General features: G+C 42.8%; 3 protein-coding genes across 8 annotated transcripts in view; 1 reads left to right on the top strand and 2 right to left on the bottom strand.

Annotated features, from left to right (window-relative positions):
• The window catches only part of LOC124861426 (gastrula zinc finger protein XlCGF57.1-like), a 1,067,819-nt gene that overhangs the window by 339,957 nt on the left and 700,675 nt on the right, over positions 1-27,187 (top strand). The gene's annotated exons all lie outside the window — the stretch shown is intronic.
• The window catches only part of LOC124861417 (gastrula zinc finger protein XlCGF57.1-like), a 364,644-nt gene that overhangs the window by 63,914 nt on the left and 273,543 nt on the right, over positions 1-27,187 (bottom strand). The gene's annotated exons all lie outside the window — the stretch shown is intronic.
• On the bottom strand, positions 1,278-27,007 carry LOC124861436 (oocyte zinc finger protein XlCOF6-like). Its single transcript, XM_047355221.1, has 3 exons — positions 26,970-27,007; positions 25,110-25,295; positions 1,278-5,366 (listed from the first exon to the last, which is right to left on the bottom strand). The coding sequence occupies exon 3, from the start codon at positions 5,326-5,328 to the stop codon at positions 3,064-3,066; it is 2,265 nt and encodes a 754-aa protein (XP_047211177.1). The 5' UTR covers positions 5,329-5,366; positions 25,110-25,295; positions 26,970-27,007; the 3' UTR covers positions 1,278-3,063.

The following is a 27,187-nucleotide window of genomic DNA, read 5'->3' as shown; positions in this document are numbered from 1 at the left end:
TTTTTTTTTTTTTTCTTTACAATTTTTTCGGCACTAGTGGCCTTTAATTTTGATAGTAGGCAGACAGGAAGGAGGGGCAAAAGGGGGGGGGGGGCATTTGGCAAAGGTCACTGGATCTGGGACTCGAACCCGGGAAAGCCGATTCGAGGACTATAGCCTCTCTATATGGTCGCGCGCTAACCCCTACACCACTAGCGCCGCGCCCCACTTGGTCTTCTATTACATATTTCAGACAGAGTAACTGTTACCTCTCAGGGGACAGTTTTAAACCCCTGTATTCAGTTCTCATGTCACCATCATGTCAAGTAAGATAGCTGGACCTGAGTAATAATAATCTGCAGGATTCAGGACTCAAGCTAATGGTTCCGGCACTGGGGAGTACACACTGTAAACTATAAATTTTTAGGTCAGACAACATTTTTATTTTACTCCTTGTCTTGCGGTTATGTTAAATATCTCCTAGGAATAACTTTTGAGTTTAAAAAAAGCTATATTCATGATTGACTGTATTATGATTTTTGATCACCAATATGACCTCTAAAAGCTCGTTTTAAAACACAGTTATATGACAAAGAAAGAGCTGTAGAATGCATTAAAGCAAAAATATTTCCAGTTTTTTCATATTTAAGCAACCAAATAAGCAGCTTAGGTTCAGGACAATTAGTGCTGCAGTAGCCAATCAGAAAGTGAGGTGAGAGAAACACGGAAGGGAATTACTCTGAACTCACGTTTGATCTCAAGAGGGTTTGTGAAATTTCCAGTCTGAAATCTGAATGTTTGTAAGTGAAATGTGTTCGTATATGGTGTGTTGTGCTTGCTGTGAAAACCGAACCCGTTATACCTCAATTTTTTTAATCGTCATTTATGGGGACAATTTGAAAATCCTGCCGTGTGAACCAGGCAATAAACATAATTATAATAATATATATTTTTTAGAACGATTTCCCAAATTAGAAATCAATAACCTTTTTGAACAACTGATTTTCAAAGTTATGTAAAAATTCCTCAGCACATGTTTTATCCTAAACTAATTTTCTTTGCCCAGACACCACCTCTTATGTGGACCATTATGATGAGCAGAAGCGAAGATGGGTCTAAGTCCACGTTTCATCCCCAGCTGGGCCACAACAATGTGAGAGAGATGAGCAGCCAGAGGAGACAATATATAAAACAATAATATATACAATCTAAATTGGATCCATAACAAACAGATATCTAGAATGAAACTCCTCACTATAATGATTTAACAAAAGTATAGAATAGTATGACACAAGATATCAACTTATTACATAACAAGTTTTTTTATTCTTTAGGATTTTTTATCACGTTTTCTGGTTGATAATATTCTTGTGGACTTTGATGCAATGTATCACCAGAACAAAGACACAGTTGTTTACAAGAACAACTCAAAAGCTCAAATATGATCTCTAGCAAAAAAAAAAAAAGATCAACAAGCTTGAAGCACAACAAGTACCCAACCCAGAGCATTGTGGAATTAGTTAGATCTAAGATGGCGCTATACATGGCCATCTCTGTACTTTTTTTTTTTTTCTTTCCTGTATTTGTACTGTACTTTGCAGTTGTACTAGAGATATTTCCAACCAGACAGCAACTCCTAAGAATAAGTCAGTCTTTTTTCCAGTTTCCACCCATCCAGAGATTTTTTGAGATCCTGGTTGGAAGCGCCGCGGCTCTCTGTGGGAAGTACGGGAGAAGCAGACTGGGAAAATGTGCAGGCATGCTTGTCAAGCTCTGACAGGACTGCAAGCTCTGCTCTCGTATATCTACCTGGCAAATATCCGCTCCCTGGCTAACTAAAGGAGCGAGATGCTCTTCCTTGCCATAAGAAACCCGTGATTTCCACAGATCTGCCGCCCTTAGCTGACTGACCGAATAACAGACGTGGAGGAACATAAATCAAGACTCTCTTATCATAGTTCTCTCGGACTTTAACAGAACATATCTCACCTATGAACTTCCTAAATACAAAGACCCCAACCAGAGAGGTTAACACTCTGGACCAATGCTACACAGTTTTAAAAAGATGCCTGCACTGCAACCTGAGCAGCTTCAAGACTATAAACACCATCTGCTTCAGCTCATACTAACCAACAGAAATTATGAACTTGTAAGCCTGTGGTGAGAACTATAAGGAAGTGGACAGAGTAATCAACTCAGAAGGTACAGGCCTGCTTTGAATGGACAGATTGGAGTGTTTTTTTAAGCTGCAGCCACTGACCTCAACAAATTCATTGACACAATGACATCATAAACCAGTTTTGGTGAGGACATTTGTGTGTCCATCAAGACATTTTGCACATACAACAGCAGCAACCACAACCGAGAAAGCTGGGTCAGACCAAATGAAGAAGCCCACACCAGAGGGGACTGGTACCTCGCCCCTCTATAAGCAGGCCAAAAACAATACCGACTAAGGAGACCAGAGTAGTTAAGAGAAGCTTTGAACGGACAAAGTTATCCATAACTTCATGCTGCATGTTTATTGCTGCTATTTGGTAATTGGTCTGCACTTGTATAGCACTTTATCAAGTCAGAGGACCCCAAAGTGCTGTACACTACAATCAGTCATCCACCCATTCACACACCCATTCACACACTTACAGTGGTGAGCTACATTGTAGCCATTGCTGCCCCGGGGCAGACTGACAGAAGCGAGTCTGAATGAAGTGTCTTGCCCACGGACACAATGACTGAGACTGACAGAGCGGGGGTTCAGGAACCCTCCAGTTAAAGGACAAACTACTACCATGTCAGCCACACTCGCGCCCAATATATGATAAAGGGCATAAATTGTGCTTAAATCTTGTCCACAATCATAACCAGCAATGACCTTACGTTTTCTGTAAATTCTAGTGTGCTGGTTTAGATCTGACATAAAAAGTCAAGTTTTTACAACATTCATCACATTCAAAAGGTTTCTCTCCATTGTCTGTTCTTCTGTGTACGTTTAAAGATGACTTGCACAAGCATCACAGCTTGAGGGTTTAGTTCCTCTGTGAGTTATCATGTGTGGGTTTAAATTTGACTTTTCGTATAATCTTATTACACAAGCATCTCAACCAAAGGGCTTCTTCCGCCTGTGTGGATTCTCATGTGTACGTCTAAATTGGACTTCCAGGCAAATGTTTTTCCACATGCATCACAACCGAAGGGTTTGTCTCCTGTGTGGATTCTCATGTGTTCGTCTAAATTGGACTTCCTGGCAAATGTTTTTCCACATACATCACAACCAAAGGGTTTGTCGCCTGTGTGGATTCTCACGTGTCTGGTTAAAGCTGATTTCCAGGCAAATCTTTTTCCACAAACATCACAACTAAAGGGTTTGTCTCCTGTGTGGATTCTCATGTGAATATTCAAATCTGACTTCCAGGAAAATCTTTTTCCACATGCATCACAACTAAAGGGATTCTCTCCTGTGTGGGTTCTCACATGGGTCCTTAAAACTGACTTGTAGGCAAATCTTTTTCCACAAACATCACAACCAAATGGATTCTCTCCTGTGTGGGTTTTTATGTGTATGTTTAAATGTGACTTTTGTTTAAATCTCTTTCCACATGCATCACAACCAAAGGGTTTGACTTCTGTGTGGATATTCATGTGTCTGTTTAAAAGTGACTTGTAGGCGAATCTTTTCCCACAAACATCACAACTAAATGGATTCTCTCCTGTGTGGGTTTTCATGTGTATGTTTAAATGTGACTTTTGTTTAAATCTCTTTCCACATGAATCACAACCAAAGGGTTCGTCTCCTGTGTGGATTCTCACGTGGGTCCTTAAAACTGACTTGTAGGCAAATCTTTTTCCACAAACATCACACCTAAAGGGATTCTCTCCTGTGTGGATTCTCATGTGTATGTTTAAATGTGACTTTTGTTTAAATCTCTTTCCACATGCATCACAACCAAAGGGTTTGTCTCCTGTGTGGATTCTCACGTGGCTCCTTAAAACTGACTTGTAAGCAAATCTTTTTCCACAAACATCACAAACAAAGGGATTCTCTCCTGTGTGGATTCTCATGTGTATGTTTAAATGTGACTTTTGTTTATATCTCTTTCCACATGCATCACAACCAAAGGGTTCGTCTCCTGTGTGGATTCTCACGTGGGTCCTTAAAACTGACTTGTAGGCAAATCTTTTTCCACAAACATCACACCTAAAGGGATTCTCTCCTGTGTGGATTCTCATGTGTATGTTTAAATGTGACTTTTGTTTAAATCTCTTTCCACATGCATCACAACCAAAGGGTTTGTCCCCTGTGTGGATTCTCACATGGGTCCTTAAAACTGACTTGTAAGCAAATCTTTTTCCACAAACATCACAAACAAAGGGATTCTCTCCTGTGTGGATTCTCATGTGTATGTTTAAATGTGACTTTTGTTTATATCTCTTTCCACATGCATCACAACCAAAGGGTTTGTCTCCTGTGTGGATTCTCAAGTGGGTCCTTAAAACTGACTTGTAGGCAAATCTTTTTCCACAAGTGTTACAACCAATGGACTTCTCTTTGTGGGTTTTTATGTGCTTGTTCAAAGTTGATTTTTGGTAAAAGCTTTTCTGACAAGCATCACAATTAAAGGGTTTGTCTCCTGTGTGTACTGTCATGTGTCTTTTTAAATCATGTTTCCTGTTAAAACGTTTATCACACTCACCACAGTTAAAATTTTTACTTGTCATCTGGACTTTTGTCAGTAAATCCATTATTTTCTTCTCTCCAAAACACGTCTCACTACCAGAACAATCTGAAGACGTTAATCTTGGATGACATGTCATGTGACTCTGAAGAGTGCGTCTGTTAGCAAATTTTCCTCCACACTCAGAGCAGCTCAAAGATTTGTTGACAGTGTTTCTGCCTGACCCTGGAGCCCGGCTCTCCTTCCAATCATCCTCACTGTCTTCAGTTTCAGAGTCTGACAAGCATTTAAGCTCAGATTCATGACGCTTCACATCATCATCCTCTTCATCATCTTCACTGTCTTTAGTCAGTGAATAGTTGGAAGAGCCTCCATCAGTATTTAGATCTGGGTTCCTGCTGGATTCTGCTGTTCCACAGTCCTCTACTTTAATTTCTGCTTTTATCTGGTCAGCTGAGCTGCTGCTTGGAAGATCTCTATCTTCTGTTTGCTGTTGATGAAGCTGAGAGAACAGAGGTTTCTTCTCATCCTCTTCACTTTTCATATTAACAACAGTTAATGGAAACCTGGTATAATCAGTCTCCTTCTTCACATTCAGTTGTTCTCCATGCTGGCTGGCCCAGATTCTTTCACTTTCCTCCTTTATGTGGAGGAGCTCCAGCTCCTGCTGGTCCATATCAGGACTCTGTTCTTCAGGAGCCTCTTCTTTAACATCTGCAAACATCATTGAAACAATGATAAACAATGTTACAAAGATGATAAAGATTATAGATTAGAAGTAGAGAAACAAATCTGACAAATATTATCAGTGAACAGTATAGTAGGTAAAATGAGAGATGCCACAATGGTGTGATAACCTTAATGTAAATATTAAAGTTTCACTGTGTCATGGTATGAATATGAAATTTTAAAGCACTTAGATATCCAGTGCTTGAACTGCCTTTCTTTAAAGCTGAAAGAGAATAGTTATTACCTTGCTGATAAAAAATACAGTATATCTATAATTGTGTACATAATAATTTATTAGGATTTTCAATTATTTTTACCTTAGGTAAGGTAAGGTAAGTTTATTTATATAGCGCTTTTCAGCAACGAGACACTGAAACACTTAGTAAATACAATATACAGCAAATCTAAGATGAAACGCAGAAGAGAAACTTTGCTGCTGGATAGTTTAAAAAACAGCTCGTCTCAACTGTCCAGTTTGGATTGGGATCTTGACACAGTTGTGCATCTGTATGTAACGGGTTGTGTTGGTGTGATCGTATAGGTTATGAAAGCACACAGCTCAGTCAAATGGTTTCTGGGTGTTTATTTCTGTAGAATAGATTAAAACTCATGAGGACTAAAATAACGAGGCACATGACGTTGCCCGGTAAGGCTGAAATGGGGTCCCACCCTGGAGCCAGGCCTTGGGTCGGGACCTGTCAGAGAGCTCCTGGTGGCTGGGTTGCTCCTCATGGGACCCGTCCGGGCCAAGCCCGAAGGAGAGACGCGAGGCCATCCCCCGGTGGGCCCACGACCTGCAGGGGGAACCGTAAGGGACTGGTGCAAAGAGGATTGGGGAGCGGACGAAGGTGGAGACCTTGGCGGTCCGATCCCCGGATGCTTAGGCTGGCTCTAGGGACGTGGAATGTCACTTCACTGGGGAGGAAGGAGCCTGAGTTTGTGCAGGAGGTTGAGAGGTATTGACTAGAAATAGTCGGGCTCACCTCCACGCTGTGCGTGGGCTCTGGAACCCATCTCCTCGAGAGGAGATGGATTCTCTCTTTGTGATGGAAATTCTTGTATTAAGTGTTCTAAAGTGTTCCAAAGTGTATGACCTTTAGGTTACCTCTCACCTCAGAACATCTGTGTTGGAAGCTGTAAAGCCATTATCAGAAGTTTAATGGTTAAAACCCATCCTTTAGGGTGATGTCTCAGGAAGAGCAGATGGTCTGCTCGTAGATAACTTGGTTACCTCTGACCCGAGGAGGGTCTAGGGCCATAAAACACACTCTTTGAAGTTGAGATAACACTGTCATGTTTGGTATAAATACATGTGTGGGACTGGTGTTCGGGGCTCTGCTTCACTTACTAAGCTCAGTGACAGGGTCTTCAAACGCTGAATGCCTTTGAATAAAACTTATAAAGACAAAGTCCAGACTTTCTTTTGTGAGTTAATTTCTCTCCCACTTTGATAAGAAAATTCCACTACAAATTTGGCGTCACGAACAGGATCTAATGTGCCAGAGGAAACCACAGGAGGGGACACAGACGCCTGGACATCCTGGAGACGTTGTCCTCGGTCCACCTCCATTTTACGGAGGGGGTCCTCGTGCCCGCCTGCGGCTTCTGGCCGATTGGATCCGAACTATTTGTCTATAAATACATCTGGGTGAGAAGTTGCTCTAAATTATATAATATATATTTTATTGTTATTATTACACGTTAACCGTCATCTCCTAACTAATTAATTAGTTTCCGGAGTTGGGAGAGGGAGGACATCGGCTGAGGGCCAGGTTACCCTGTAAGGAATACAGGGAGGTTCTTATTGGTAACAATAGGATAAAGCAAAACAAAGGGTTTTGCAGGTGTTTTTTTGCAATTTTCTACACCTCATAAAGGAGAAAAGCCAGTCGGCAGACGTGCCGCTGAACAGGTAAAAATAAAAAAGGGTTCCGGAACCTCAAAGGCATCAGGGGTGCCTCCTTCTCCAGACTCTGCGATTTATAAAATAATGAAAGAAAAAGGTGAGGATGATTGTGTTAAATGTGCTTTAATTTGGGAAGATAAGTTTGGTTTTCCACAAGGTGGAAGTTTGAGTGTAAATCAGTTGAATAAAGTAAAACAGTTGATGGATGGAGATTGGGGGAAAATAAAAACTAAAAAAAGGATTAAAAAACAAGATTTAGATCAGAGAGAAATATGGGTAAAGTGTTGGAATGAATGGATTACGGAGGCTATGCATAGGGAAAGAAAGTCCGAATTGAAACAGATGGCAGTGATAAAAGATTTGTCCGGGACGTGGGAAACAGGTATGACAATGCTGGTCGTGCCGTTGATGACCCCACATTTCCACCCCCATATAGACCTAGTGATGCTTCACCCTCCTGTCCATATCCATCTTTACAGACGGAGTTGCGGGCCCTCCAGATGGCAGACCTCAATCTAGACTCCCGTCCTCCTCCAGCAGCAGGTCAACCAGCAAATCTGCCCGCAAGTCAGCCAAGACAACTCGCCAGTCTGCTTCAGCATCAGCCCATGAGTCAACCCACACATCCACCTGCAGTGCAGGCTGACCTCACTGAGCACAGCAGCCCCAGCGGAGCAGAAGGTGTGATCATGCACCGGCCTACAGATGAGCAGCAACCGGGATCATCAAAGGACCACAAAATACCTTTCCTCTTCTCTCCTGTTAGTTTTCACGAGTTTACATGGCTACGAAGTGTAAGACAACGAGGAGAAGATAAAAAAGAGGAAGAAGAGTATGTTTGCTGCAGTCCACGGTTGAAACACCAACTGAGGCTCATTCGTTCCGGCTACTTCCAACATAGGGCATTGATACAAGCCAGCGCTGCGTTACTTCTGGATCCCGTAGAAGATGGAAGAAAGTTTGCTACGGAATTTAAAGCTTTATGCCATGAAATGAGACCTACTAGCACAGAAATTCGCCGGCTCCTTGCAGCAAAAATCAAACCTGGAGATTTAGTTGGTCTGAGATTGCCAGATTCTGCAGTGCGCCTTGTCGTGACAACCGGTGGTGAAAATGGTGATTTAAATCATCATAATGGGTCATGGTACAATGCCGTGGAACATTTGTGCACTGACTTGATCACAAAATTTCCACAGAGGAGTGATTGTGCCGTGCTACAAGTCAAACAACGTCCTGGTGAGACTGTCGCCGATTTTCTTTATTGGATGGAAGAAGCGTTCAATAAATATTCAGGTATGGAACGCCCCGCTGACTTTACTGTTTTGGGCCCCTGAAAAAAGATGCTGTGTGGAAATATTATGGAAGGACTTCTCCCTGAGATCGCAGCACAAACTAAGACTCTTTATGTTGGTTGGGGTACATCTTCCTCCCATTCTGCTGTGGGTCTAAATCAAGTAGGGTTTGCAGTGTGCTCTGACTCAGCTGTTTTGTGCTCAGGTCCTTTGCCGGTGCACTACTCTGCTCAAACAGCTGAATTAATTGCTCTAACTAAAGCTTGCAAGTTGGCTGAAGGAAAGACTGTGACTATTTACACAGATTCAAGATATTGTTTTGGAGTGGTGCATGATTTTGGGGCATTGTGGAAACATTGCTCCTTTTTGAAATCAGATGGAAAACCTATTTTGAATGCTGGATATGGTTAAAAAATACTGGTATACAAATGGGTTTTCAATGGTAGCTGAAAATTATTGTAAAAGATGTTTGATCTGTGCTTCTCATAACCCCTCCGGGGTTTCTGCACAATCACAAGCAGCACATCTGCCTCCACAGTTCCCATTTCAGCATTTGATGATGGATTTCATTGAGTTGACACTTGCTGAAGGGAAGAAATATTGTTTGGTGGTCCTAGACATGTTTTCTAAATACGTTGAAGACAGCAGTGCTGTTGCTTAGTCTTTGTTGACAGATTCTTCCCCGTTGGGGGGTCCCAAAGGTGATTTCTAGTGATAACGGGACACATTTTGTTAACAAAGCTTTGCAGGAAATTAGTAAGCTTCTAGGTTTCCAGTTGAAGACACATTGTGCTTACCACCCACAATCAGGTGGAGCAGTAGAATGAGAAAATGGAACAATAAAGAATAAGTTGGCTAAATGCTGTGAAGAAACAGGGTTGTCCTGGCCAAAAGCTCTCCCTCTGGTTTTTATGTATATGCGGATGAGAAATAGATCCAGAGCTAATTTGAATCCTTTTGAAATCCTTTTTGGGAGACCTGCAAATACAGGGGGAAGACCGAGTACTAACCTAAGCACACTAACAACTGCTCATTTTGAACATTCCATGTTGGAATATTGTAAGGTTCTGTCACGTTCTCTCTCTCCCATCAGACGGTGAAAGCTGCCTTACCCCCAGTAGCTGACAGACCCCTGCACCAGTTCCAGCCAGGACAGTGGGTGCTGATTAGAGATACCAGGAGACGTCACTGGAGAGACAAACGGTGGAGAGGTCCGTTTCATATTCTGCTGGCGACTCACACTGCTGTGAAGGTCCAGGGACGTGACACCTGGGTCCATTTTACGCACTGCAAGGTGTTCACTGGAACACCACCTGAGCAGCATTCTGGCTCTGAACCTCCTACCTAGAGGAGCTTCTAACGACCGCCCACCTGTACCAGCGTGGTAACAAGGTAGCTTGAAGCGCAGAAGCCACTCAGGAGAGGCAGCAGGATTTTTGAGTTTTGTTTATGATTTGTTTTCTTTGAAAAACTGTTTGCTTTCAGTACCAGAAGAAAGGACATTCCACTTCAAGGTCATGATGCAGCTATATGGAAGATGGTCTGTTCTGATGCTGATGATGGGCATTGCAAGTATTTTTATTACTCCTGTGTTCATTTGGGAAAAGGCACAGCAAAGACAATGTGTGGCTAATCTGAGTAATTACGCCAATAATACTCATCAGCTTATTCGAAGAGAGATTCATCACTTTTCTGACTACCATGATCATACTGATAATGTCTGGTGGCAACTGATGCATCAAACTGTGAGGAAGATTAGAAATGACAGTTGCTATGTTTGTTGTTTGATTCCACATGCTATTAATGATCAACCATTTCTGGAACCTGTTCCTTTTGATACTGCTTATACTCTAGCTACTTTCTTTCCCGATAACCGATTGGTGGAGGTCATTTTTCTTTGGGTGAGGAATTATACTGTAAGGGGAAGCAGAAATGTCAGTAGATGTTCTAGTGAGACTAATTTAACATGTGCTAATACAGGAACTCTTTATAGATTTTGGGGTAATAGGAATCCAATTAAAAATCCGGATATTTGTATTGCTAAGGAAGAAAACACACCTTATTTCCTTGGAAGGACAGAGGGTTGCAAAACTATTATACCAGTTTCATGTGCCTTAACCCACAGAAATACATCTGGACCATGTCCTCTTAGAACTGATCCTTATACCATTTCAGAATCTTTGGCTCCAGAACCTTTTGTGTTAACTCTTAATCTTACAGCCTTACCGAATGGAAGTAAATTGTATGGCCCAGAGTTATCCTGCACTTTAAAGTGTAAGTCAATTCATGAGTGGATGTCATTTGATGTTCAGCTAAGGATTGATGACTACCAGAGAGAGTTGAGGGCAGCTGGCAGAACCATTAGTGCTCAACAGCTGAGAAGTCATGTCACCACCACCTCCCCTGAGCAGCCCAGCCCAGCATTGTCTAGCCTGGCAGCAAAACTGAGCATTGTCACACTCCTAGCTAATTTCCTTCACCCTCCTTTCTCCAATCTCAATGGCATGTAAATCAACTTTCGTGCACCTCTCCAGCCTCCGTCTTCTGTCAGGGTGGCCCCCATGATGCTGGAAACTGAGATTCCGTACCAGTTGTGACACAAACTCTTCAACATTCAGAGGAGAGACTCCTCACTCGCATGGTCGACATGTTTCAGCAGATGATGGAGAGAATTCAGCAGCGCAACACTTTTCATCCTACTCGGGGTGGGAGGTTCTGGGGTGCCCATCACGAGCGACGCACCAGAGAGACAGGTTGCAAAGTCTGTAATGAATTAAGTCACACTAATTCTTCGCCCTGCATGTCTGAGAGACTGTTATTTGCCTGTTTTGCCCTGGTTACACCAAACTGAACTGCTCTGTAAATAACTCTTCCCAACCCTGGTCTGGGGGAAACAGGTAGACCTGTATTCGGAGGTAGGCTGTACAGGTCACACCATAAACCCAAATTGATGACATGTCTGACGCTGAAACTGTATGCACATCAGAGAAAGACTCATGTAATGACTCAGGAGTTGTTGTTTATCAGACAGTTCACAGAGTGGGCAGCAGTAACCGTCTTTTCTACACTTTTGTGAACATGGGTGGGACATTTAAGATGGGTGGGATGCTGGACAGTGGTTCAATGGCCTGTAGCATCAGTGAGGCAGCTGAAATGAAGCTTAGAGAGGCTGGAGTGATGACAGACAAAAACTAATTGATGTGGATGTGGTCCTTGTTGGATGCGGTGGGCTTCAAGTTGAGCCTAAATGTGCTTTTGATGTGCAGATGGAAGTGTATTGTTGTGAAATGGTGGTCCCCACACTTGTTGTTTCAGGCCAGCATGATGATTTAATACTGGGGACTAATGTCATAAAACACATCCCGCATCAGTCCAAGATATGTGAGCCTTACTGGAAAACAGTGTCTACCCCCTGCCCTTCTGGGGATCCAGAAACTGAGCATTTCCTCTCCATGCTATCTGGTCTTAATCCCTGGAAAGGTGGAGATCTTTCTAACAAGGTTGGTACCGTAAGGTGTAACTTGGTTACCTGCCTTGATCCTGGGCGTTAATATCTTGTGTAAGGGAAACTGCTCAAAAACACTACTGTTTCTCCAAGCACCACAGTCATGACAGAGCTCACATCATCCCGCTCAGCGCCCAGGGGCGTTTTGGTTGCAAAGATTGTCACTACGTTGTGGGGAGACAGATGGGTCCCACTAAAGCTTATCAATATGTCTGACAGGTCTGTGTTGTTGAGACGCAAGGTGCGTTCGCTCTGTGAACAGAAGGGTTAGCTCCGGAGCTGTTGCTGGGCGGCCCGTCCTGTCTGCTGACCACACGGGTTAGCACGGTAATGCGGTCTCTGCTGTCTTCCTTCCAGACTGGGAGACCGCATCTTTGCAGGGGCTTCTCTCGAACACCGTTTGCTTTTGCAGGGCTCGGAGAGAAAGTTAAGCAATGCTTGTACTTTAATTACCCCTGTTCATGAATGAATATCGGATATACAAACAGCAATGCATTCCTACTTAACTTTTGTTTATGATCGTGTGATGTTATGACACGCTTGGATCCAGTTTGAAGAGTTTATGTCTGTTTCCCAGCAAAAAACATTAGCAACAAACAAACAAACAAACCTCCTATCCTGATGAAAACCGGCTTGGAAGAGGTTGGCTTGTAGGAGAGGGGGTGCTCTTATTCAGACAGTGGCATCATGGGAAGTCTGCTGCTACCCCCCTTTCCTCAATTGCTGGAAGTAGGTTAATGCAATTTATTTTGAAAGTTCCAGAAGAGTCCATACCGGAGTTTAATGTTGAAATCCATGGCTGGGTCCCAACATGCTGTTGAAATCTTACAGCATCTGACTCAGTTCATTCCATCTGGCCAGGACACCTTGCCTGTCTACATTGAAAGTGAACTCTGTGACAGACAGTTGGAAGACAGAACTGTCTCTTGTGTTCTGCACTATGTTGAGAGGTGTAGTAGGCCCTCGAGAAGAGAGAGGTTTAAAGAGTCTGTTTCTGTAACAAAATATTTAAGACACTGGGATAAGCTAACAGTACAAAATAGGGTGCTGTACAGGATTTCTAGGGACCAGAAAACCAAGGGGAAGAGATTCCAGTACATTGTACCTGACTCGCTCAAGACTGACATGCTTCATGGTGTTCATTACAGAGCAGGTCATCAAGTTCAGTTCAGGAGCCTCAGCATGAAGAGGCAGAGGTTTTTCTGGCTGAACCTTGACAGGGATGTCAGAGACTATGTTCGACATTGTCAGCGATGCATTTTTAGTAAGACCACTGAGCCTGCGGGTAGGGCTCCATTGGAAACCATAACATCGACCAGGCTTCTTGAGCTTGTGTGCATCGATTTTTGGTCAGCCGAAGATTCCAGAAACAAATCTTTTGATGTCTTAGTGATTACTGACCATTTACTAGAATGGCTTAAGCATTTCCATGGAAAGACCAGACAGCAAAGCAGGTGGCGAGGGTTCTCTGGGACTGATATTTATGCGTCTTTGGCTTCCCTGAAAGGATTCATAGTGACCAAAGAGCCAACTTTGAAAGTCAGCTGATAAGTGAGCTCTTCAGGGCCTCAGGTGTTAGGGGGTTGTGTGTGATTTTCTATCATCCGATGGGAAATGGGAGTGTGGAGCAGTTCAATCGAACCTCTTGTGGCATGATCCGTGCATTGTCCCTTGGAGAGAAAGCTGACTGGCCGTGGCAGTTGCAGACATTGGCCTTTATGTATAACTGTGCAGTCCATGAGACAACGGGTTATCCCCCCTTTTACCTCATGTTTTGTCGGGTCCCTCACCTGCCTGTTGACGTTCTCTTTCATGCTGTCCATCAAGACTGCTTATGTTATGACAATTATGTGGTATCTCTTACCTATGATCTGAAGGAGGTGATGAAGATGGCTCAGGACCATGTTTCAAAAGAGCAAAAAAGGCATGCTCAGTTGTACAACAGGAAAGCTAAGGGTACCAGCATTGTTGTCGGTGTTAGAGTACTCTTGGCCAACAGGAAGGAGAGAGGTAAGAAGAAGCCAGCTGATCGGTGGAAATCGACTATCTACACTGTGGTGGATATTAACCCAGGAACACATACATACAGGATCTGTGGCACTGTCTCTGGACAGGAGAAGGTGGTTCACAGCAACCTGCTCATGCTGGTGGATCCCACATGTGAAATGTCTTATTCGGCCTCTTCAATGTCTTTTAATGTCTCCTCAGCCCCTGAAACAGATGACATTGGAGGGGATGGAGAAATCTTGTATGAGAGCAACAGCAAGACTATTTGTGAACTAGTGGGAGCTTAGTCTGTGGCAGCGTTGAAATTCTTCCTGATATTGTGGAAGGAGAGCGGAGTCCTTTGACTGATCTGGAGCCTGTGGACTCTGAGAGGAGAACCATTGAGTGGATAACAGCAATTTGTTCCAAGTTCATCAGTTGGAGATGTTGCTTACTTATTGAGCTTGACCTCTGACCCCAAAGCCTGCTTAGTTTCATTTGAGAGCTACACAACAGATCAATCTGTAAGTCGTGACTCTGCCTCTGTTACTGTTGTTGACGTTCCAGCAGGTGTGACACAGCCAGACCCTACTCTTAGCATTGTGGCCCACACAGATGATGCTTCTGACATTCTGCATACTGTTGACCAGACCTCAACTATGCACTGTGATGCACAGACACAAGTCAGGTCTAGATTTGGTGACCTAGTCAAACCTGTGAATAGACTCATACAAACTATATCTAAGCAGGCTGTTTTTCAGAATGAGTTTGATTAACCGGTGGAAAAAAAATAAATGTCTGTTTTTAAATTAGTTTTAAACACAGCAAACATGGAGCTTGCCTAACCTACAGCTGCAGCTTTTACATTTTAGAAGCCATAGCTGCAAAAGCTCAGGCTCCTCTAGATTTATGAAATTTCTTTGGTAAAATCATCAATGCCCCAATGTCACTGAGATCACCAAGGAGAAATTAACAGAACTATTAAGTTTTAAAAAAGACAGACTCAACTGTCTTCCACATAAATATAAAATCACTCAAGGACTGTAGGGCACTAAAATATGAGCAGCAGTGGTGGAATAATTCACAAAACACATGGACTCACCTGTAGAAATCCATGTTTCAGTCAAGCAGAGAAAGTCAAAATCCTGGGTCGGGAAACAATACTTAAGGATAAAAGTTTTGTTAATGATGGATATTGCCTTCACCAGAGCTATCCTGATGGGTACTGGGTCCGGAGAAGCAGCAGTTGGAGAAGCAGGTGAAATCTGCCGATTCCCGAGGTTGACACACCTTGCCAGCACAGATGTAAAGGAATGGGGCAAGGGGGATAGAACACCTGATCCAAGCAGACAACAGCAACGAATACACAGGATCCAGGGAAGGCAAATTGCACAGTCAAGGAACCGATCCAAACTAGGTCAAGAAAACCCCAGGAGACTGGGCTAAATTGGCCCTCAGCTTCACTAGCCGCCCATTGTACTTACTATGACATCTGTCACCACTTCTATCCTTAGTAAATGGATATTTACCACAAGCTTTTAAAGTAGCTGTAATTAAACCTTTACTTAAGAAACCTTCGCTTGATCTAGATGACTCAAAAAATTACAGACCTATATCCAATCTTCCGTTTGTATCTGAAATTCTTGAGAAAATAGTTGCTAATAAAATGTGTGAGCATTTACACAGCAATGACCTGTTTGAAGAGTTTCAGTCAGGCTTCAGAGCTCATCATAGCACTGAAAGAGCTCTGCTGAAAGTCACTAATGATATTCTTATGGCCTCAGATAATGGACTTGTGTCTGTACTGGATCTGTTAGATCTCAGTGCTGGATTTGATACAGTCGATCACAATATTCTCTTAGAAAGGCTGGCATATGCTGTAGGGATCAGGGGAACAGCGCTAGGCTGGTTTAAATCTTATTTGTGTGACAGATTCCAATTTGTTCATGTAAATGATAAATTGTCTTTAAACTACAGGGTTAATTGTGGAGTACCCCAGGGTTCAGTACTCGGGCCAATTTTCTTTACTATATATATGCTTCCAATAGGCAAAATGATCAGGCAGCATAGAATCAATTTTTACTGTTATGCTGATGATACTCAGCTTTACTTATCCATAAATCCTGATGAGCCCAACCAGTTAGATAGACTACAAGCATGTCTTGAAGATATAAAAACTTGGATGTCTCAAAATTTTCTGCTTCTAAATTCAGACAAGACAGAAGTTGTCGTCTTTGGACCGGAGTCTTTAAAAAAGAAACTGCTTAGTCAATCACTTAACCTGGATGGCATTAAATTGACCTCCGGTAATAAAGTAAAAAACCTTGGTGTTATTTTTGACCAGGACATGTCATTTAAATCCCATATTAAAACAGGTTTCTGGGATTTATTTATTTCACCTCCCGAACATTGCCAAAATAAGAAATATCCTATCCAGGAGCGACGCTGAAAAACTAGTCCATGCATTGGTTACTTCAAGGCTGGACTATTGTAATTCTTTACTATCAGGATGTCCACAAAATGCAGTTAAAAGCCTTCAGCTGATTCAAAATGCTCCAGCAAGAGTTCTGATGAAAATTAAAAAGAGAGATCATATTTCTCCTATTTTAGCTTCCCTTCATTGGCTCCCTGTTAAATCCAGAATAGAATTTAAAATTCTCCTCCTCACATATAAAGCCTTTAATGATCTAGCTCCATCATACATCAGAGATCTGATTGTTCCATATGTTCCTAACAGAGCACTTCGTTCTCAGACTGCAGGTTTACTGATGGTTCCTAGAGTCTCTAGAAGTAGAATGGGAGGCAGATCCTTTAGTTATCAGGCTCCTCTCCTGTGGAACCAGCTCCCGGTTTTAGTCCGTGAGGCAGACACCCTGTCTACTTTTAAGGCTAGGCTTAAAACTTTCCTTTTTGATAAAGCTTATAGTTAGAGTGGCTTAGGTTATCCTAAGCTATCTCTGTAGTTATGCTGCTATAGGTTTAGGCTGCTGGAGGACATAATGACCACTTTCACCCTCTTCCCATAGAAAGTACTCCTGGATCAGTGCTTCTGTGTTATTTTTGTGTCTCTGCTCTGTTCTCTCAAACCTCCAGTCGGTCGTGGCTGATGGCCGCTCACACTGAGCCTGGTTCTGGTGGAGGTTTCTTCCTGTTAAAAGGGAGTTTTTCCTCTCCACTGTCGCTACATGCATGTTCAGTATGAGGGATTGCTGCAAAGTCAACACCGCAGCTGCAGCGAGCGTAATAGTGCCTCTATTCTCTCCGTGTTAAGGTCCTCCATGTCCACGACGCTCCGTGATTTCTGTCATCTCGGCAACCATTTTCAGAATCAGAATCAGCTTTATTGCCAAGTTCGTACATACAAACAAGGAATTTGACTCCATTACACTTTGCTCTTTTGTTCTGTTTTTGCATTACAGAATATACAAATTTACAATTTACAATGTACAATATACACATATCTAACAGAAAGGGTGCATTTGCAACATCTGTATGCTGTTGTTCTGTACTCTATTGAATGTTCATCAGAGAAACAGCCTGGGGGAAGAAACTGTCTTTGTGGCGGCTGGTTTTAGTAAACAGTGCTCTGTAGCGGCGGCCTGAAGGTAAAGCTCTGAACAGTTTATGTGCAGGGTGTGTGGGGTCTGCAAAGATTTTGGCAGCTCTTTTCTTGACCCTAGACCTGTATAAGTCCTGGATGGAGGGAAGGTCAGCTCTGATTATTCTCTCTGCAGTTCTGATTATTCATTGCAGTCTGGACCTGTCCTGTTTTGTGGATGAGCCAAACCACACTGAGATGGATGAAGACAGAACAGACTGAATGATGGCAGTGTAGAAGATAACCAGCAGCTCCTGTGGAAGGTTGAACTTCTTGAGTTGCCTCAGGAAGTACAGTCTCTGCTGGGCCTTCTTTCGAACAGTGTCTATGTGTGAAGACCATCTCAGGTCCTAAGAGATGGTGGTTCCTAAGAACCTGAAGTGGTCCACGGCTGATACAGTGTTGTTGAGGATGGTGAGGGGGGTGTATGGGGGTGGTGTTCTCCGAACGTCCACCACCATTTCCACAGTCTCGAGTGGGTTGAGTTCCAGGTAGTTCTGACCGCTCCAGTGTACCAGCCGATCCACCTGCTGTCTGTATGCAGACTCATCACCGTCCTGGATCAGTCCAATGACAGTGGTGTCGTCTGCAAACTTAAGTACTTTCACGGACGAGTCCGATGAGGTGCAGTTATTTGTGTACAGAGAGAAGAGGAGTGGGGATAGAACACACCCCTGGGGGGCACCAGTACTTATTGATCTGGATCAGGAGAAGATGTTCCCCTGTCTCACGTGCTGCTGTCGGTCCGTCAGGAAGCTGTTGATCCACTGACAGGTGGAGGCTGGGACGTTGAGTTGTGTGAGCTTCTGGTGGAGGATGTCTGGTATGATGGTGTTGAAGGCCGAGCTGAAGTCTACAAACAGGATCCTGGCGTACGTCCCTGGACGGTCGAGGTGTTGCAGGATGAAGTGTAGACCTAAGTTAACAGCATCATCTGCCGACCTGTTTTGTTTAGCTTTCCACCCATCTCTTGTCGAAAATCCTCCCAGTTCTTTTCTCAGTAGGTCCATAGTTTCGGTAAAATCTGTCTTTACCTCCGCCCGTGATGCCTGTATAAAAGCAATGATGCTAGCCTGAATAGCCTCCATGACCTCGTGCTCAGACTTGTTGCTAGTGTTGCTGTCTTCATCCAACGTTTCGTGTTGTAGTTCTGTGGTTTGTTGCAATTTCCCTCTAGTCTTTCTTCCCATTCCACATCCTATAGTACAAACCAACTTTTGTCAATTTTAAATTTATAATTTGTTAAGGGAAGATCGACCCTCTAGGTGCTTTTAGTGTATGGAGCCGTTAAACTCAGTACCATATGGAAGTCGATGCCCACGTTTTCAAACACTAGAACGTACTGATGAAATCAGATGAGAAATGTAAACATTTTTGTTTTCTTTTACGTAAAAACTTTTATAAATTTATACACTTGTTTGTCCTGAATGAAACGCAGTGAATCATGACATTTGTGTATCGTTACTAAGTTACTGTTAGAAGTCAAGTAGTTTTAAACAAATACAGAATAAATGCTTCATGGGATCATTTTAATTTAGCTTATTTAATGAAAAACAGTCACATTGTGTTCCATCACAAGATCAGGTGTGCTGGCCCAGATATGTACTGTATGTATATATGTGTCATTCATTTAATAAAGTCAACTCTGAAACCGATTCCAGACCTTGGGGGACCTGCGGAAGCAGTGGACTGAGTCTGGAGTAGAAACATCCAGAGCCACCGTGCACAGACGTGTGCAGGAAATGGGCTACAGGTGCCGCATTCCCCAGGTCAAGCCACTTTTGAACCAGAAACAGCAGCAGAAGCGCCTGACCTAGGCTACAGAGAAGCAGCACTGGACTGTTGCTCAGTACTTTTTTCGGATGAAAGCAAATTCTGCATGTCATTCGGAAATCAAGGTGCCAGAGTCTGGAGGAAGACTGGGGAGAAGGAAATGCCAAAATTTCAGAAGTCCAGTGTCAAGTACCCACAGTTAGGGTTAGGGTTAGGGTGGAAGGAAGCACTTCATGCTTCCATCTGCTGAAAAGCTTTATGGAGATGAAGATTTCATTTTTCAGCACGACCTGGCACCTGCTCACAGTGCCAAAACCACTGGTAAATGGTTTACTGACCATGGTATCACTGTGCTCAATTGGCCTGCCAACTCTCCTGACCTGAACCCCATAGAGAATCTGTGGGATATTGTGAAGAGAACGTTGAGAGACTCAAGACCCAACTCTCTGGATGAGCTAAAGGCCGCTATCGAAGCATCCTGGGCCTCCATAAGACCTCAGCAGTGCCACAGGCTGATTGCCTCCATGCCACGCCGCATTGAAGCAGTCATTTCTGCCAAAGGATTCCCGACCAAGTATTGAGTGCATAACTGTACATGATTATTTGAAGGTTGACGTTTTTTGTATTAAAAACACTTTTCTTTTATTGGTCGGATGAAATATGCTAATTTTGTGAGATAGGAATTTTGGGTTTTCATGAGCTGTATGCCACAATCATCCGTATTAAGACAATAAAAGACCTGAAATATTTCAGTTAGTGTGCAATGAATCTAAAATATATGAATGTTAAATTTTCATCATGACATTATGGAAAATAATGAACTTTATCACAATATGCTAATATTTTGAGAAGGACCTGTAGAGGCTATAATCCTCGAAGCTGTCGTCCCAGGTTGGAGTCCAGGACCCGGCGACCTTTGCCGAATGTCGCCCTCTCTCTTTGCCCCTCTTTCCTGTCTACCTACTATCAAAAATAAAGGCCTCTAGTGCCAAAACAAATCTTAAAACAAAAAAAAAACTGCAGAAGGTCCATAGCCTGTGGAAAGACTCAATAATTGTACCAGTCCCTAAATCTAACGTTTCAAAGTCACTTAATGATTTCCAACCAGTGGCTTTGACATCTCTTGTTATGGAGGTATTTGAGAAACTATTAAAGGAGATGGTTTTGGAAATGGTGCAGGACAAACTTGACCCCCTTCAGGTTGGCTTATAAGCCAAACAGAGATGTAGAGGATGCAATAGGGATTTTTTAAACCTCTTGAGGGAACTATGCCCCTGGTAAGACTTCTTTTTATTTACTTTTCTTCAGCTTTTAATTGCATCCAATCTCATGTTTTAGCACATAAATTAAAGAACATCGACAGTGGTTTTATTTCTTGGCTAATGGATTTTTTAACCGAGAGGAGACGAGTCAGAGTGAATGGTATTTTATCTGAGCCCCTCTTTTCTTCTAGTGGGACTCCCCAGGGCTGTGTCCCCTAACCGCTCTTATTTGTTTTATTCACTAATGACTACCAGAGCCATCAGAGTGGAAACCTCATTATTAAATTTGCTGATTATTCTGTCATTGTGTCACTTCTTAGCAGATAAATCTCTGAACATGGTTAGTTGTCAATGATTTTTCAAACTGGTGTGAAGAATCATTTTTAAATATTAATGTTAATAAAACTAAAGAAATGTGCATAGAATTTGGGAAAATCGCCATGCTGATCTCTCCAGTTATGATCAATGACCAAATAGTGGAGCTGGTGCCACAGTATAAATACCTAGGAGTACTCAATGAAGAAAACCTGAGTTTTGAGTCGCAAGTAGATTGTATGGTAAAGAAAGCACATCAGTGTATGCATTTTTATCGTAAGCTTCATACTTTTAATATCAGCTCTGTTTTTATGAAGACGTTTCATTCTTCTTTTATTGAATCTGTTTTTACCTTACCTTCTATTTGTTGGTATGGGCCACTTTCCATCAAAAATAAGAATCGTCTGCAAAGTATTATCAAGGTGTGCAGTAAAATTGCTGGGATATCTTTTAATGATTTGAGTGACTTTTATAACACTAGGTCCTTCAAGAAAGGTAGGTTCATTTGGGTCTCCCTTCTGATGGGTTCACCACCCATGGGAGGGTCCAAGGAGTAGGGTGCAATGTGGTATGGGTGGCGGCCGAAAGCGGAGACCTTGGCGGTCTGATCCTTGGCTGCAGAACCTGGCTCATGGGACATGGAGTGTCACCTCTCTGGTGGGGAAGGAGCCTGAGTTGGTTTGCGAGGTAGAGAGGTTCCAGTTAGAAATAGTCGGGCTCACCTCGGCGCAAGGCTCTGGAACCAGTTTCCTTGAGAGACTGAGACCACACATCTCTGATATTGTTTTGCAGGAGTTTGCGCTCCAGCTTCTTCTTGTACACCTCCTTGCTGTCTCTTATACTGACTTTAAGTTGCTTCTGTATGCTCCTCAATAACTGCCGGTCTCCCTCTCTGAAGGCTCTTTTTTTCTTGTTAAGCAGGTCCTTCAGGTCACTGGTGATCCAAGGTTTGTTATTGGGGAAGCGTCTCACGGTTCTGGTAGGGATGATGTTATCCACACAGAAGTTTATATAGTCGGTTACACACTCAGTCATGACATTGATGTCCTCTCCATGTGGCTGGCACAGTGCGTCCCAGTCTGTAGCCTCAAAGCAACCTTGCAGAGCTTCTTCAGATTCCTGTGACCATTTCCTTACAGTTCTCTTTATTACAGGTTGTCTCTGAACAAGGGGCTTATATTTTGAGCAGAGAAAAAACAAGATTGTGATCTGATTTGCCTAGAGGAGGTCTTGCTGTAGAAATATACAAGTCCTTGACTTTTGCATAAGACATTTTGTTTTCTCTGGTAGAGCAGCTGACAAACTGTTGAAATGTTGGAAGTGTAGCAGAGAGTGAAGCATGGTTAAAATGACCAGATATTGCCACAAACGCATAGGGCCATCCGGGAGGGGCTCAGAGTAGAGCCACTGCTCCTCCACATCGAGAGGAGCCAGTTGAGGTGGCCGGGGATCTATACCGGATGCCTCCTGGACGCCTTCCTCGGGAGGTGTTCCAGGCACGTCCCACCGGGAGGAGGCCCAGGGGACGGCCCAGGAAACGCTGGAGGGACTATGTCTCTCGGCTGGCCTGGGAACGCCTTGGGCTCCCCCCGGAGGTGCTGGAGGTGGTGTCTGGGGAGAGGGACGTCTGGGCGTCTCTGCTGAGTCTGCTGCGCCCGCGACCCGGTCCCGGATAAGCGGAAGACGACGAGTACGAGCATTGGGGTGTTGTGTCTATAGCTTAGCAACTGAGCTGATGGCATCACATGAAGTGTCGGCAACAGCTGAAGGTGGAAGGTAAACTGTTGCCAAAATAACAGTGTTGAACTCTGGGTAAATAATATGGACGAAAACTTACTGCTAACAGTTCAATATCTGGACTGCAGAGATGACACTTCACAGTAAGATGTCCTGGATGACACCATCTGTTGTTCATGAGTACTGCCAGTCCACCTCCTTTGAGTTTGCCGCTCTGTCTGCTTGTATGGTCAGAAAGCCAAGCAGAGAGACGCTGGAGTCGGGGATATGATCCTGCAGCCATGTCTCAGTGAAACACATAATACTGCATTCTGATACTGAGGCTGGGTCCTTTGTAGGGCTAGGAGTTCATCCAACTTGTTTCACATATTTAAACCTTTTTTGGTTATTAAATATCAGCACAAACTTATGAAAACATTCATAAACAACATTGACCATTATCATGTGGTTTTATTGTATTATGAATATATTAATAGACAGACTCAAGTTAAATCTCCAGTCAGGTCTACACTGCCCACTTTTAGAAACACTAGAGCGTACTGATAAAATCAAATGAGAAATCTAAAAATTTTTGTTCACTGTTGAATAAAGTAAAAACTTTTATACATTTATACGCTTGTTTGTCCTGAAAGAAACGCAGTGAATCATGACATTTGTGTATCGTTACTAAGTTACTGTTAGAAGTTAAGTAGTTTTACACAAATACAGTATAAATGCTTCATGAGATCATTTTAATTTTGCTTATTAAATGAAAAACTGTCACATTGCACTCCATCACAGGATTAGGTTTGCTGGCCCAGATATGTACTATATGTACAGTACAGACCAAAAGTTTGGACACACCTTCTCATTCAAAGAGTTTTCTTTATTTTCTTGACTATGAATATTGTAGCTTCACACTGAAGGCATCAAAACTATGAATTAGCACATGTGGAATTATATACTGAACAAAAATGTGTGAAACAACTGAAAATATGTCTTATATTTTAGGTTCTTCAAAGTAGCCACCTTTTGCTTTGATTACTGCTCCACACACTCTTGGTATTCTGTTGATGAGCTTCAAGAGGTAGTCACCTGAAATGGTTTTCACTTCACAGGTGTGCCCTGTCAGGTTTAATAAGTGGGATTTCAAGCCTTATAAATGGGGTTGGGACCATCAGTTGTGTTGTGCAGGAGGTGGACACAGTACACAGCTGATAGTCCTACTGAATAGACTGTTAGAATTTGTATTATGGCAAGAAAAAAGCAGCTAAGTAAAGAAAAACGAGTTGCCATCATTACTTTAAGAAATGAAGGTCAGTCAGTCCGAACAATTGGGAAAACTTTGAAAGTGTCCCCAAGTGCAGTCGGAAAAACCATCAAGCACTACAAAGAAACTAGCTCACATGAGGACCGCTCCAGGAAAGGAAGACCAAGAGTCACTTCTGCTGCAGACAATAAGTTCATCCGAGTCACCAGCCTCAGAAATCGCAGGTTAACAGCAGCTCAGATTAGAGAACAGGTCAATGCCACACAGAGTTCTAGCAGCAGATACATCTCTAAAACAACTGTTAAGAGGAGACTGTGTGAATCAGGCCTTCGTGGTAAAATAGCTGCTAGGAAACCACTGCTGAGGACAGGCAACAAGCAGAAGAGACTTGTTTGGGCTAAAGAACACAAGGAATGGACATTAGACCAGTGGAAATCTGTTGAAAAATCATTTATTTTTCAACAGGACAATGACCCAACACACACCTCCAGGCTGTGTAAGGGCTATTTGACCAAGAAGGAGAGTGATGGGGTGCTGCGCCAGATGACCTGGCCTCCACAGTCACTGGACCTGAACCCAATCGAGATGGTTTGGGGTGAGCTGGACCACAGAGTGAAGGCAAAAGGCCAAGAGGTGCTAAGCATCTCTTGGAACTCCTTCAAGACTGTTGGAAAACCATTTCAGGTGACTACCTCTTGAAGCTCATCAACAGAATGCCAAGAGTGTGCAGAGCAGTAATCAAAGCAAAAGGTGGCTACTTTGAAGAACCTAGAATATAAGACATATTTTCAGTTGTTTCACATTTTTTGTTCAGTATATCATTCCACATGTGTTAATTCATAGTTTTGATGCCTTCAGTGTGAAGCTACAATATTCATAGTCATGAAAATAAAGAAAACTATTTGAATGAGAAGGTGTGTCCAAACTTTTGGTCTGTACTGTATATATGTATTATTCATTTAATAAAGTCAACTCTGAAACTAGAGAAATGTCTCATTTCTTCCTCCTTTTTGTGAAGCTAATCTACTTTAGATCATAAAAGACAACCAGATGCATCAGACTGTTAGCTGCCAGACAGGAGACACACACACAAACAAATCCTTACTCTTGATAGGAGCTGCAGTTAATGGAAACCTGGTATCAGTCTCCTCCTTCACAGTGAGCTGCTCTCCTTCCTGACTGGTCCAGAGTTCCTCCTGTTCCTCCTTTATCTGGAGGGACTCTGGCTCCTGCTGATCCACATCAGGACTCTGTTCTTCAGGAGCCTCTTCTTTAACATCTGCTGGCAGCACTGAAACACATTACATGCATTATGAACAACTTTAACGTCATGTTTCTAAGCTGGTAAAGATTCACATTAGAGAAAAACATCTGATCAGCAGTTTAGAGAAAACTGAACCTCAAGAACTGACAGTTTAGGTCATGTGCAGAATCTCATATTTAACCCCTGAATTAAATCACTATTATATAAAACATAATTGGCTGAGTTTTGCTGTGAAGCAGATGGTTTGTGAAGTAGAGATTGTTCATATGAATATAGCACAGAAGAAGGAAACATAATTTAGCATATATTAACCACTAGATTGTAGCAACTTGTTCACTAAACAGTTCCTGGTATGTGTAAAATAAGCATCAGGCGACATTAGTGGACAGTGTCTGAGGGAAATGCATTAGAACCCATCAGATCTATGCGGTTGATCGTTGAGTGCCAAATAAATGCAGAGATGGATCCAAAAACGGTCAAACTATCAGGTGCCCAATTTTGGGCCAGGGTTTTGATGTTAGGTGTGGTGTTTGTCACAGCCAACCTAAAGTCTTGGTGGACATCAAGGCTGTTACGGGCTTTTGTTTTTATTGACACAAGAGCACTGAAGGCTGTCTCAGACAGGTAAGTGGTGCTGAACGGAAGAATAACCCTCATCAATGCACGTTTGGCCAGTCTGGGTACAAAGATGCATCCTTTGAATATACAAAACATTTTGTATCCATTTTCTTAGAAATATCTTTTTGATGCATTATCAGCTTGGAGGTCACAATGCTCATCTTCACAGCCAAGCTATTCCAGTTCTTTGATAGTGATATTATAGGGGTCCATCACACATGTTTCTCTTGATAAATTCTCGTCCATGTCTGAAAAGTGGCTTTTCATCTCCTCGCAGAGCAGTTTCATGTGCTGGATAAACTCTGTGCGTAAAGACATGCAAACGGTGCCAATTGACTGCTGCAGAAGCAGTGGAAACTGTTTCAACAACTTTTTAACCCTCTCCTCCAGTTTGCACACAAAACCGTCCACAGCTTCCTTGCACTGCATGACGTTTGATAAGGGTGAGGTTTAATGAAATGTACAATGGTAACAAACTTTGAGAGGACGGTACTGAGGTCTTCTGAAAGTTTTTTTCCTGGCAAAGCTTAGCGATGGAGCATGCAGTGAACAATCACCCTGGGGCTTTTTCTTTCAAGCAGCTGTTGAAGCCTCTGTTTTTGCCCATCATTGCTGCCGCCCCGTCAGTGCAACATGCAACCAGGTTTTCATAGGTCAGGTTATTGGATGTAACATAAGAGTCCACAGCCGTAAATATATCGTAAATCTCATTGATTGTGATTGCAGCCAGTACAGGTGCGCTTACTGAGGCACATGCAGGATAGTGTCTAGTTCTGATAGTAAAATGTTGTTTTTCTGAACTGAGATTTAATTATTCAAATGGATTTGTTTTGGTGATTTTTTATATTTGTTATATTTATGAATACAAACAAAAAATAGATATCTTCACAACCTCTGAGCAGACAAGGTGCAGCGCCCCCTTGTGCCCTCGGATGATAAGGATCTATCTTAGATCTACCCCAACTTTTGGACTGCTCTCAGGATTGCAATCAGTGCCAGTCACTGTGGCATGGATATATGTTTGTCTTTCATTTGTATTATTATATATTGTTATAGTTGGCATGAAGAAGGAAACATCCAAACCTAATCTGTGCAGCAGAACTCTGGGCTGGAAAACATCATCCATCATCTGGTGTCTCTTCCTCTGCTGCGTCCTGCCGCTGTTTGAGCTCCTGCTTCCCTCCAGTTTCTTTGACCAGATGTTCCTCAAGCTGCTGGACTTCTTTCCAGAGTTCATCAACTGCTGCTGCTGCAGCTCTCTTACAGCTTTATCAACACTCCCGCTTCTGGGCTGCTGACGA

This window comes from Girardinichthys multiradiatus, chromosome 24 (assembly GCF_021462225.1).
Source record: "Girardinichthys multiradiatus isolate DD_20200921_A chromosome 24, DD_fGirMul_XY1, whole genome shotgun sequence".
Taxonomy (NCBI): domain Eukaryota; kingdom Metazoa; phylum Chordata; class Actinopteri; order Cyprinodontiformes; family Goodeidae; genus Girardinichthys; species Girardinichthys multiradiatus.
Note: the sequence above shows the minus strand (reverse complement) of the source record. Positions and strands in the feature narration are given on the sequence as shown.